The sequence below is a fragment of the Haliaeetus leucocephalus genome, unplaced genomic scaffold (genome assembly GCF_000737465.1).
Source record: "Haliaeetus leucocephalus isolate CR32 unplaced genomic scaffold, Haliaeetus_leucocephalus-4.0 Scaffold1, whole genome shotgun sequence".
NCBI lineage: Eukaryota > Metazoa > Chordata > Aves > Accipitriformes > Accipitridae > Haliaeetus > Haliaeetus leucocephalus.
Genome location: NW_010972437.1, coordinates 16,544,842 through 16,557,658, shown reverse-complemented (window position 1 = coordinate 16,557,658; position 12,817 = coordinate 16,544,842). Strand labels below are relative to the sequence as shown.

General features: G+C 38.7%; 1 protein-coding gene across 2 annotated transcripts in view; it reads right to left on the bottom strand.

The window, feature by feature from the left end:
* The window catches only part of RBMS1 (RNA binding motif, single stranded interacting protein 1), a 150,041-nt gene that overhangs the window by 57,189 nt on the left and 80,035 nt on the right, over positions 1-12,817 (bottom strand). For both annotated transcript variants that reach the window (XM_010567751.1, XM_010567741.1), the window contains exon 2: positions 11,548-11,723. In XM_010567751.1, coding sequence (XP_010566053.1) covers positions 11,548-11,723 — 176 coding nt within the window. The remainder of the gene's footprint in view (positions 1-11,547; positions 11,724-12,817) is intronic.

Sequence of the window (12,817 nt, the reverse complement as noted above, 5' to 3'; positions counted from 1 at the left end):
GGCAGAACACCAGCGACCTAGGTCCAAATACAAATCCTGTAAAATCCCTGCGGAACAATTAAAATTTCTGCAAATTCTGTCCCAGTGAACAAAGCAGAAGTTTGGAAAGGACACTTATGAGCAGAAGAAAGCATTGCCCTCAGAAATACTCCTTCCTGACTACAATATAAAATTACAAAAATTTACTCTTTGCTCTGCACTTCAAGCTGCCTCCCTCCCCTTCACTTATGGAAAAGACAAAAAAAGGCACGCTAACTACCAGAAAAAGAAGAGCAAAGCTAAAATGTCCTAACAGCACTAAAATGTCTTCTATCACAGGAACTCATAAATTTTCATCCAGAGAAACAGAAACTAATTTCCCCTTTTTCATGGCAAAAATTTAACTAGTTTTTTTGTGGTGATATAAACAGCAGTGCATCCCTTTTTCAGAACGGTTTTTATTAGTGTATTATGAGGTACGTGGCAAGCCAATTACAAAGAATTGAGCATCTGGCTTTACAACTATATATTTAGATGTATTGTGCTCTGTTTCTAATTAAATTATCTGATTTTTTTTTTACCCCATGAGATAAAGAAACTAACAATGTTCCCAAAACCTATATCCACCACATAAACATCACCAGGATGCTTGGTCAGTAACCAGTTACCTTTGAAAGTAAAGTCTTGCTGCTGTTCACCTTTCAGCTACAACCATGGAGGAGTCCAAATCCCTAATCTCCTCTGATTGAGGGGTTTGGACCCAAGTGAGTTCAGGTGAAGGGTTTTATCTTGAGAATACAGACCGTGTTGCTTGATCAATGAATTTTAAGTAACAATTAAAAGGGCAACATCTTTGATAGAAAAAACCAAAAGAATCACCACAAATTAAGCAGAAGTCCCATGTTCCATACCGATTTAGACCAACACAGGGTCTGCTTCAGGTCATTGCTTCAAAAAGTCCAATTTATTGGTTAAATGGAAACTTAAGAGGAAAAAACATTGTTTTTCCTGTTTTTCAAAAAGGAATCAGACTCAGAAACCTCTCTTACCCTGACTATCTACCCAAGAACATCTTAACAACTTGGGCCTTTCTGTGATCTACTGAAACCTATCTACTTTTTGCACCTTATCAATTCTACCCAATTCAGTTGTCCAAAACAGTGAGCCTGTGCTCCTTAGACTACCACCTCAACCTCAGTTCAAGCGTTAGATGGGAAACAGTTGATTAGTGACAGTCAGGGCTGTCCCCTCTTCCTGGGAGTGCCACTCTTTTCAAAATATTTAATGACATTTGCAAAACTGCATAATTCAGAGTGAGTGTCCTAGACTTCAAAGAGAATTAACAAATATTTAACTGAATAAGCAATTAATAAAATGGGTGGAAAGAACTTCAGAATTTCTCATGGAACAAAGTAACATGCAATTCACTTGGGAAGAATAGAAGACGGGACAGATTATTGTATATTTTTATAATGTCATAGCTCTGAATATTTGGAAGATGTTAAAAAAGAATTGATCCTAATTTACATAATAAAAAGTACATTCATGCTGAGGCCTTGGTATGATGATGGGACTTTTTTCAGAAGCAGTCCTGGCTAATAGTCTTTCACTGCCAGTACTGTACGGCAGTACTCTGTACGGCAACACAGAAGCCCTGCAAGCTGCCGCTAAGAAAAAGGAACGTGGAGCAACACTTTCCCTCTCAGTATTTGAGATCTTCAAAATATAGCAAATAGACTTTTGGCAACAAATAAAAAAGCCTTAACAATAAAGTTAAGACAAAGCCTGCTGCACAATAAAACCAAGTAGCTTCAAGTGTCAGAAATGTAGTGGGTTGAATATGGGATCTCCAGAGAAAAAGAAAATGCAGATGATTTACAAACACTCCTTTTCAGATCACAGTACTACAAACAGCAATGCAGGGAAGGAAATGCACACTGCTACGTCAGCTCCACTGGATACCCCACCACGCTGATACCCTCAGGCCTTGAAGGGAAAGAATCTTTCTTCTCTCTGCCAAACGGCTTCTCCAGAACTCAGCCAAGGCGTTCAGACTTAACACGGGGGAGATTTCTGCCTTGGGGTACTGCACAGCTACAGGTTGAAAAGAAGAAGGAAAAAAAAAAAAAAACCAAACCAAACTCCTGCAGGTGCTCCGTGCTTTTAGGGCCAGGCCTTTGCGAGCACACTGCAATCAAACAGGAGTCAAGCTTGCCATCATCTTAGGGACATAGGTGAGCACTTCTGTTTCACACCAGTGTTTTTTTTCAACACACTGGTTCCTTGGCGATTTTACATGTACGCTAAATAAAACTAATGTCCTGAACTGTAAAACTCTGCTAGTCTCTGGGCTCCTAAAGCTCTTCAGTTACCCTTTCAGCAGAGTCATTGAACACCAGAAGTAGTTTGGATCTTTTTCAGGTGTTCGGATCATTTTATTTCTGACATTTAGGGTTTGCAAGTAAAAGATTTGAGATTTCTCCAGTATTTGTATTACACTGTGAAGCATTTTTTTTCCTCCTGGTTTTAGATCTTCTATTAACATAACACTTATTTCACTACTGCATTCACTCAGACATTAAAGAAAAAGTCCTTATTAATGCACCAGAATAATTGCTGATATTTTGATAGACTTGTGAAAGCTTGTTAGTGACTAAATCTAAGCCAAAAAGCAGCACTAGGATTTGAAATATTGCGAATGTGTAAGGCCTAAGTCTACAATGTTGTCCTAGGCAAAAATACCGACCCATACGCTCTCTTTTAAAGATAGCATGTAAAATTACACAACTGCACAGAATACAGAAAACAAACATTTAAAAAGAACACACATTTTGGGCTAACATTTCAATTCGGATAGCCACAATGATTAATTAATTAAATGTAATTATTAATACCCCCAAAATTAAGTGATGTTACACACAATGCTTACTGTGGTGGATTTCTCTTGTGGCAGCAAAGCAACAGATTACAAATTTTTCCTCTTTTGGGAAAATAAGAGATTAAAGTAAGTAAGAGAAGAAATGGAAATGGAAGGGGCAGGGTAGGATACAAATCAGAACATATTTCTTCCACCAAAATTGATTCTGTTAACGATTAACTCAACTCACACAGGTTATTCAAGTGGAATATTTGTACTATTAACAGTGTCAAAACAGACCCGAAATCAAAGTCTTCTCTTTTTGTGTTTTCATTGGTGTTTTTTGCTCTATGTCCATGTATCATAACATTATCAACATTCAAATTAAAATTTGACTTTTTTCCCAGGTACTGCAGAACTATCTGCAAAGATTAGGTATTTAAATGATGAAATGTTAATTCTTCTCTCAGCAGCCCTTTAGTAATTTAATTTTCTACAGGGTTGGTCTGAGTCTTGAGTAAGGCACGGTTCAAACAGAAAAGAGGCAGATGACATTTTTTGAATGTCAAAACAGGGTAGAATTTTAGAAGTTGAGGGAAAACAATTGAGGATCAAGGCTTAACATTTTCTAGAGGTTTTTTTAAGGATAAACACTGATTTTTCTCCCTATTTCCTCGATTACAAGTTTCATTGGAGGTAGCAGGATCTGAATTAACTTGTTTACCTATATTTGCTACTGCTTTCACTCTGCAGGTAAAATGTGCATATTTATTATCTGGGTTGCATACAATTTGGGGGTGTTAGTTTCTCAACCCTAAATGCAGCTTGGCAACAATGTGGGGGAAATAAAGTTTGAAAGGTTATAAAAAAATTGACTGATCTTACAACGTGTCAACATCAGATGGCTCTTTTTTATTTCAAGGAGCTAACGTTACAGAAATCAGAGCTAAGCAGAACCAACCTTTAGCAAACAAAGTCAGGACTTCATGAGATTTCTATGAGTTATGTGAAACCACATGAGATACAAGACATTAGATACAAGAATCTGCTTGCAAATACTGATCCCGCTTTCTACACTAAATGGTATCCTGAGAAAAAGGGCAAGCTTAAATGTAAGCACGCTGGGGCAGAAATCAGCTTGGGCTCTAAGCTGATTCAATTCTGAACTGGTTTCTGACTGAGACGCCTGCCTAAACGGTCTCTAACAGAAGGGATGGTTTTTGACATCATGGAACCCACTAAAAAGCCTGACTAGTAGTTGTTAACATTTTCAGTAGTCCACTGAAATGAAACAATCCCCTTCAAAATGTTCTTGAATTACATTATTCCGATGAATAACTGTGCTGCTATCACCTCCCATCTGAGTCGGGCCCCTGCCGTCAGGGAAGCTCAGGACCGGACCCTGATCAAAGGCATTCCACCAGCTGCCACAGGACATTTCTTTCCTGTGGCTCTGTGATACGGAACAGGGGTTGCATCTCTGTAAAACAAATACCTGCAGACTTGCAAACGCTCACAGATTTTACAGGCCCCACACTACCAAATCAGCTTTTTGTTTTCCAACAAGAGATCTTCAATGGCGGTAACTTTTACCAATCTGTTTTCCTAGTGCTTCTTTTACAAGCAGCTGTGGCTGAAACATTCCTTCCACCCTCTTCTCCTCCCTCGCCCCCACTTCCTAAAGGAAATTCCATGGGATCACCTCTTGTCCAGCCCCACACTGCAACAAAACTCTCATCTCCTGGGGGAGATGGAGCTTGTGCAATCGCTGGGTCCCTGCATCTGCAACCACAATGCAGCCACAGAGTTCCTCAGTGCATTTGTATTCAAGACTGCTTGTTTTTTAAGAGGGTGCACTGAGGGCAACTGCTGATTACTGTTAGGCTAAATGAAATACTGAGTTTGAAAAACTTCAATCTTTGCTTAATCACAAAATGGAAAGAGAAAATTAAAACTATATTTGTTTTAAATACAAGGCATCTCAAGAGACTGTCTGTATCCAGAGGATAGGACTCTAGAAGACAAATTTTTTCACTTTTTTCTTAATTACAGTTTCCCCCAAAATAGATACGGCTCCCTAATGACATCCTACAAGAAGGCATTATTGTAAAAAAAAAAATATAATAATAATAAAAAAAAATATATATATATACACACACACACCCTGGAACTCCTCAGAGAGGATTTTAGCAGGGATTTAATTTGATCATGAATGTAAAGCTGTCTGAATTTTATTTCTGTCTAATTAAAGTGCAAATATTGAGGGGAAGATAGAGAGTCTTCCTTCAACATCATGCCAGGCTAGACACTTCATAACATGACTGCTGAAAGCAGTTGCTAAAAAATAAAGGAAATGACTATTTAAACCAAACATCACATCTCCAGGCCAATCGCAATTCCCGTGGCATACCACACAAATGCCTCGCCACTGACTGTAGAAGTCAAGCCCTAACAAAAAGGAGCATTTCAGTCTCCATGTCAGGCCTACATCTCTCCAGTCTGTCTGGCAAAAGGGATGTACAAAACTGAATACTATTTCTTCTCAGCTGTAGAAATGGGATACTCACTTTTGACAGCAACCTCTTAAAAGATTATCAGCAAAGACAGAAGCTAGCAGAGCAGGTTTACATACCATACTGGCATGCAACTCCTCCTCTGGCAGTTTGTCTAGCTGAGAAACTGGGTGCATCAGCTGGGCAGAACACAAGTGAGATTATCTAAATCCTGGTCCTGAGGTTACTGTGGGTGTTTCTCTGCAGTGCTGCACTGTGTTCCACATCAACCTGTGCCTGCACAGGCAATGCAGCACTGGCACAATCAGTTATTACATCTAGGGAACATACCTTCACCATTCTTGGTGTTATGTTTGCCCCAAAGAGCAAAACTGGATGGAGAAGTGCAGTTAAGGGAAATCTACTGCAGCATATATAAAACCCAAACCATGCCACAGTCCTTGAAGAAGGAATAAAGAAAAAGACGATGCTGGTACCAATATACAGCTGAACATTACAAATCACATACTGCTCAACTGCTACAGAATCTACCTCCTCCTACAACCAAATGATATGCTGTAAACCTGGTGTTATTTATTCAGAGATGTATGCAATAATACCATTTAAAAAAATGCATACATAAACCTCTAAAAGAACTAATTTGTAGAGGACTTCTTTCCACTCTAAAAAGTAAGAACAATAGAGAGGCTCCTGCTTCAGTAGAATCAGTGTTAATACTGATCTCAAAGGGAACAGTTTCAGAGACACTGATGTATCACACTTAATTATATGACATGAAATCATATTCTACATAATTATGAATGCAATATTTCACTGCAGCTGACAAACCATGAAAGAAAAATGCAAGAAAAATGGAGAATAAAGGAGAAAGGAATGAAGAGAAAACACTTTAAAAAAATTGGAAGAGTTAGCTTTGAAATCTTCCATTCCACTTTCCCTTACCCTTATCATCTATCTAAAGGGGTTGTATTCATGTGCTACAGACATTTCCTTAGACTGAACTAAGCAGCAGTGACCCGCCCAGACCTTCTCCCAAAGAGTTAAATGCAAAAGACGGTCAGACTATTTCCTAAAGTCCAGACATGTCCTTTTTCTAATGAGATATGCTAAGTAAAATTAGCAGATTTCTTGCTCTTAACTGATCACAGTGATGACAGCTCCCTGCTACAGTAAATGTTTGAGCTCCAGTTCACTACTTCTCAGTCTGGAGTGTGTTTGAGGGGGATGGGAAATGGCAGCATGGGGAGAGGTCACAATCACATGGCAAGCAAAGAACATGGAAACATTAATATGCTAATGGCTGACACATGACTTAATGAAAATATGCGTTTTATTAAGAGCAGGGAATTGAAATAACTTTTGGGTGCTCTTGCTTCAAAACAGGGCAACATTAGAGTATGCAACTATAAAAAATGAAAGTTCCCATGCTGTGGAAACAAAGCTGTATAGCACGTCTGGCTCAAATGTTTCAAAATGGCTATTAGCCTGCCATTCGTTTTAGCGACGCCTGTGTTCATGATGCCAAATATCTAGGAAGGAATCCTTAAAATACTCTCTCAACAAGATACGTGATTTCCCAACGCACATAAGCAAAGGCAGCTGCTACAAGGTTCTGTTTTTGTGTTCTGACCATCCTGGCACAGAACAATGGTCTGTCGTGGTAATTATATCACTAACTTTGTTACCTTAAACCAGCTGCTTTCCTAATTGTAATCCCATTAAAAACTCACATTATAACCACACAGTGATAATTTAAGGGGAAAGGCCTAAGTGAAACTGTCCAGAGCAAAAACAGATTTCAAAAATATCATATAGACTACAAACAGCTTGATACAAGCAGCACGGTATGAGCAAACAGCCTCGAAGGGAGCACACCAAAGGGTGGGCTGGCACGATGATTTATGCTGAACTGAATAGGGGAGACCTGGATTAAACCTCAAAGCTTGAAATCTCATCCTGGGACTGGGGATTGTCAGGAGGATGAAGGGTCTGCTGTATCATCCTCATTTAATGATGTAAATGGCACAAAAGGAGATCTCTGAAGAAATTCAGTGTTACAGAGATGCCATGCTGCAGGCTAGCAAGCAAATCATAAGCAGGATGGTGGAAAGCACAGGGCTTTGGAACCATGTGGCTTGGGCATAAAGGTCATCTGCAGCAAAGCACAGCGCTTAGTGAGAGTCTGGAAAGCACCTAAAAAACATGTCAAAGCAAGTTACAAACTCCTGGCTGAATCTCCTAAGACCAATCACCAAAGTCCCTAATCACATAAGCAGCCTCAACAATTTCAGTGAATAACTGGAATGGATTTAATCTTGCATCTTCAGATCCAGATATTAAATAAGCTACAAGAAATGACTCTCTAACAGTCACCAAATAAGAAAGTACAATTAAAGCCTAAAAAATGTATTCATAAACCCAACACAACAGCTGAAGGAGGCACATCAAGCAAGTATCGATAGCCACACCATGGGAAGGGAGTACAATTAGGCATGGCTGAGGCTACCACTGCTCCAACCACCCTGTAAAACCAGCTCTTCGCAGCAGAGGTTTGCTCAGTACAGCAGAGCTCATGCAATGGCACTACATGGTTTGGGAAAAGAAACTGCACAGCCAAGTCACACAGCTTCCTGCAGGCTTCCCCAGATTGTGCTCATTGGCTTCTTACTCTAATTTCTCCTTTCCTCTGCTCTTGTCCTTCTATTTAGCTGATCGCTCCTGTCCAGCCTTCCACAGAAAAGATAATATCTGTGGGCCATTGCATCAATTGCTTTGCCTACCCTTACATACCTGATGGAAAGCTCTTATGGCCAGGACTGACTCATGTGTTGTCCCCCCGACACTCCGGGCTCTGGTTCTGGGTTGGCTTTCGACATCCTTGTGACAAACATAATACCTACCTTATTCTTCCCCACACTTTTGCCTCTGGCACAACTGATATGAAGAAATTTGTTTTCCCAATGCAGAACTGGAGTAGCAGGCTCAAGTTTGAACTATTTAGAAACATGGCAGCTTCATTTCCCACACAAAAGCCAATAATACTGTCTGAAAATAGCTGTACTCCCAGGTAAGCCTTCACAACAAAATTGAAATACACTCTTTTTATCTTGGAAAAGAGGAGAAAGCATCACCTAATAGAAAACTAGAAGGAACCAAGCAGATGAAGGTGGAGAGCAGATTTGTAGAGACTTATAATGGCAAATTGTGCTCTTGCCAGGAAAGTACTTTTCCACAAAACTGGTCAACATTTGCTAACTGTGTTCATAAATACTGCACAGCTGTGCTACAACAGGAAAGCAAGCCCAACACTTCTATAATTTGATAAGAGGTTTCTCTAGTGATTCACCAAAAATAATTAATCAAAATAAAAACATGGCAAAAATTAGCACTGCTAGCTGTCATGAGCAAGAACTAAAGCAAACATATTGACTAAAGCAAGGAAAAGACACAAGAACTCTGCAGATTCTTTTACCTTGTATTCTGAGGGATTATATTGAAAGCCATATTTCTCTACAATAACAATCACTGAAAATAACTTTTCAGTACAGTGTATATGATACAAGTCCATGATGATCAGAGGGAAAATCTGTGCAGAAGGGAGGTTTTTGGCATTTGTAGTGACAATGATGTTTTTCAACCATTATTTCCTCAACCCACAGGTGGTTTTCTGTCTTCTCTGACAACAACCAAAAGATATAAAACAAAAGCCAGTGACCTTTTTCTGTACATCCACTGAAAACTGGTTATTGCCAGCTAGCAAGAGCATTTCTACAATATGCAGAGCCGCCTTTCTATACATTCTTAGCATCAAGCACTCCAGTGGACACCCTCTTAGGACGGCAAGATCCACTCTATATGGGGAAAAGGAGCTAAAATTACTCTAAAGCCTCCCTGTAAAATCTTAGGCATTTGGAAAGAGCTCATGAAAGTATTTCAGAGATCTGGAGTAAACAGCAGTTTCTTCATTGACTTCTATGTGTCCAAGATTTTATTCTCCATTTATTTTCTATGGTCTCAGCTTAAACAATGAACACGGCACATTAACTTTGGAGAATATCTTGCCCTCTATGTCCTAGAAGTTTAGGCAGATTTGTAGGAAGGAAACATTTTGCATCTCAAACTTTCCATAGTCTATAAAAGTGGATTACTGAGCTTTTGTGAACAAGGAGAGAGTGCTGTCATTTCTATCTTACTGCAGCATCAAGTTAGTTGCTAAGGGGCTACGTTGGCAAAGAAGCCTAAGGCTCTTAATAGATTACCCAGATTTTTGAAAGATGTTCCAAACCTAAAATTTCTGGACATCTCACTTGGTTCCTCAGCAGAAATGGAGAATTTTGAGACAGGGCCTCCCTTCTTCTTAAGACATTTAGGAGAGAAATATCTCACAGGAAGAAATGCCATGACCTTCCAAGTCTGTAAATTCACGTCAGAATTGATTTAATAACTTCATGGCTGCAGTTCTTGCCTTTTCTTTATTTGTAAAATTCATGCTGTTCCAACTACAATTATATATTGAACAGCAACAACAACAGAATCTCTGGCTATTTAAGAGAAAAAGGACCAGTTACAGCAAAATATTGAACATATTTTTTCTAGGATGTTCATGCACTGATTACATCTAAGACTGTGCAAACCAAAATGTCTTCAGAAAGAGATTAAGGAGCTATAGTAACCACTGCACAAATAGTAGTTACTGGGCAGCTCTAGTGCAAAATAACCTCACAACTCTGTCCCAACATAACATGAGTGCACAGGCCAAGGTTTCTTCATCAGTTCAAAAGACAAAAACAGGAAGGAAAAATCCACTTCTGTAAAACGTGCATTTGCAACTAAAATTCAAGTGATGAGAGGTCATTGTCGCATGGAAAGCTGTAAAAATGATTCATTGATAAATTAAACTTTTTACAGATTGATAATCTTGTTCTCTTTTCTGTAAAACACATGGATTTCATTTGCTGTTGGGAAAATGACCAAATGGAAACTTTTTTTCTTTCAAGACCCGAGAGCAAGTTGTTTTCATTATAATACTAAGATGACTGATATGTCACTACTGTCCTGAAAGTTCAAGTTTTGTTAAAAAAAAAAAAAAAAAAATTCTCTATAAATTAGATTTTTTGCAATATTCAAAACCAAAAGGCACCTCTTATAAGCTGGGATCCAAGACTTACAGGTTTCCCTAGCTATTTTGCTAACTGGTGTTGCGATCTTGGGCATGTGTTTTTGTATATTCCTAGTTACTTATCTGCTAAATTGAAATAAAATTACTTTGACAATCTCAGACAGTAGTGTTATATACAAATCTTAATGATTTTCCATTCATTCAAGAGAGATTTGGGTGTTTTCTTACAGGTAATATTGAAAATTTAGCGAAATACTTTTGATTTCAAAATAATCCAGAAAGTGCACTATGAATTTCGGAAGTACTAAGGATTTTAAAAATTCAGTGAAACGTTTAAGAAAGGTGATTTTAAACAGTGTATAAACAACATAATTGCATGGTGTCTTGACATCTGACCCACATTTGAAAGTAACTAAAAGGCATGTACTGCTGTAAAAATTAAAAAAACAAACCCAAAAACTCATGCCAGCAAGAAAATCTCATGTTAACAACATTGCCTGAAAATCTTCTGCTAAGCCAAGTCTACCTGGAACTCCAGTGACTAGAGGATTCTTACACAGATTGACTATTTCTAATCATAAATACAATTGTGCAGTAATGTACAGCAAACATAAATTAGTGTGAAACTAGGACAAGCATTCAAATGCACACTGTAATTTACAATGATACAGAACAATTACTTGAGGAGTTTGTATCAACAGATTATCTTCGTAGTGAACAGAGAAGACCCCCTGTTGAAGGTTCTTAATAGCAAGTTTCACATTCAGGTGTTAATTTTCATTTATCTGTGAATTCAACAGCATCAGGCAGCAGTATGGGTGATCATAGTTTTTTTACTAAAGCAATGGGTTGCTCCTGTTCACCACTATACTTCAACTTTCTTTGCTTCTCCAAAGTGCCAAACACATTCTTTTCCTTCTGATTGCTGGGGAAGTTGAAACTTGCCATTGTACTGCAGTTAGAGGATTTTTATTTACGAATCTGGTTTTCTTCCCCCATAATCCAAACACTCAGTTTGTAGACCTCCTATAAGCTTTTAAGGTATGACATTATAATTTATATTTAAGCATAGTACTTACGGTTGGCATAATTTTACCAGGTCCTGATCAGTGGTGTTTGGAGGCAGTGCTCTGATGTAAAGGTTTGTTTTACTTAATTGATCCCATCCTGAGTTGCTGCTGCTACTACTGTTGTTATTACTGCTGGTGGTGCTGGGACTAGGAGGAGCCATTGGGTGGGCTGGTACAATGGACTGCTGCAAAGGAAAAAGCACGTTAGAGTAAACTATAGATAGCAATCGCAGCATGCATGTTAGCTCAGTTGACAGTAGCCTGTTTACCATTTGGAGCACTGTTAAACCTGTACGTAATTACTCATGTATTTTAAATACACCTGCTTTCACACCACGCTTGGGACAGGATTCACAGGCACATTCTAATATACCCAACCACCATCTGAAGCACGCTCAATGCATGACATAGGCTCAAATTATATCTAACCTCTGCTGAATATTACTCATAGGATTTTATCACTCTTCATTGTGGCATCAGATGTGAAAATGAAATAAGAGATATTGTTCCTCTAGGTTCCAGGAGGTATAAACTAAGTTTACATCACTATGACTATTTCACGCCATAAATGAATTACTGTGGCAGAAATTAAGACTATGCTGTTTCCTTAATCTATCCAGAAATATAAAAATAATTAGAAGCCTCTTCTGGCTTTTAGTACTTCACAGAATACTGCTACTGGTTTTTTTTAAAGATAGAGAGGGGACACAGACAGCTTAAGGACCAGACTTTAAATTAATTGTGAGCCTCAGCAGAACTTTCATACTGCCACTGATCTCAGTATTTGTGGATTATTTCAAGACTGTCAAGAAAGAGATTCTGTATAATGGCAAAAAATTCAAGTTTCAAAAGGAGATAAGCACATAAGCACTTCTACCTAGTCCTCAAGGTATCTAATGCTATTGTTCTTAAAATCAGGCCCTAATGGAACATAAAAACAGATTTCCTACAGAAAATCTGCAGCAGAGCTGTCAATCATTTGCATTAACAACAGTATAGCAGGACACTGTACAGCAAGTATTATGAATAGGTCTCTGGTGTTGTAAGAGAGAAATACTTTAACAAATATACTAGAGAACTAAAGTTGCCAGTAAAAGTCTTGTGACTACAAGGTTTTCACTGACAAAAAGAACTGGCTGCATGTAGCCCCTTTCCTGCAAAAGCCTGAGCCTCCACGGCTCAGGAAGCTCATGGCAAAGAACGGCCCTGTGAGCTGCAGAGGAAAGGCACAGTAAGGGGGGGGGGGGGGGGGGGATAAAAAGAGGAGTGTGTGCGCAGA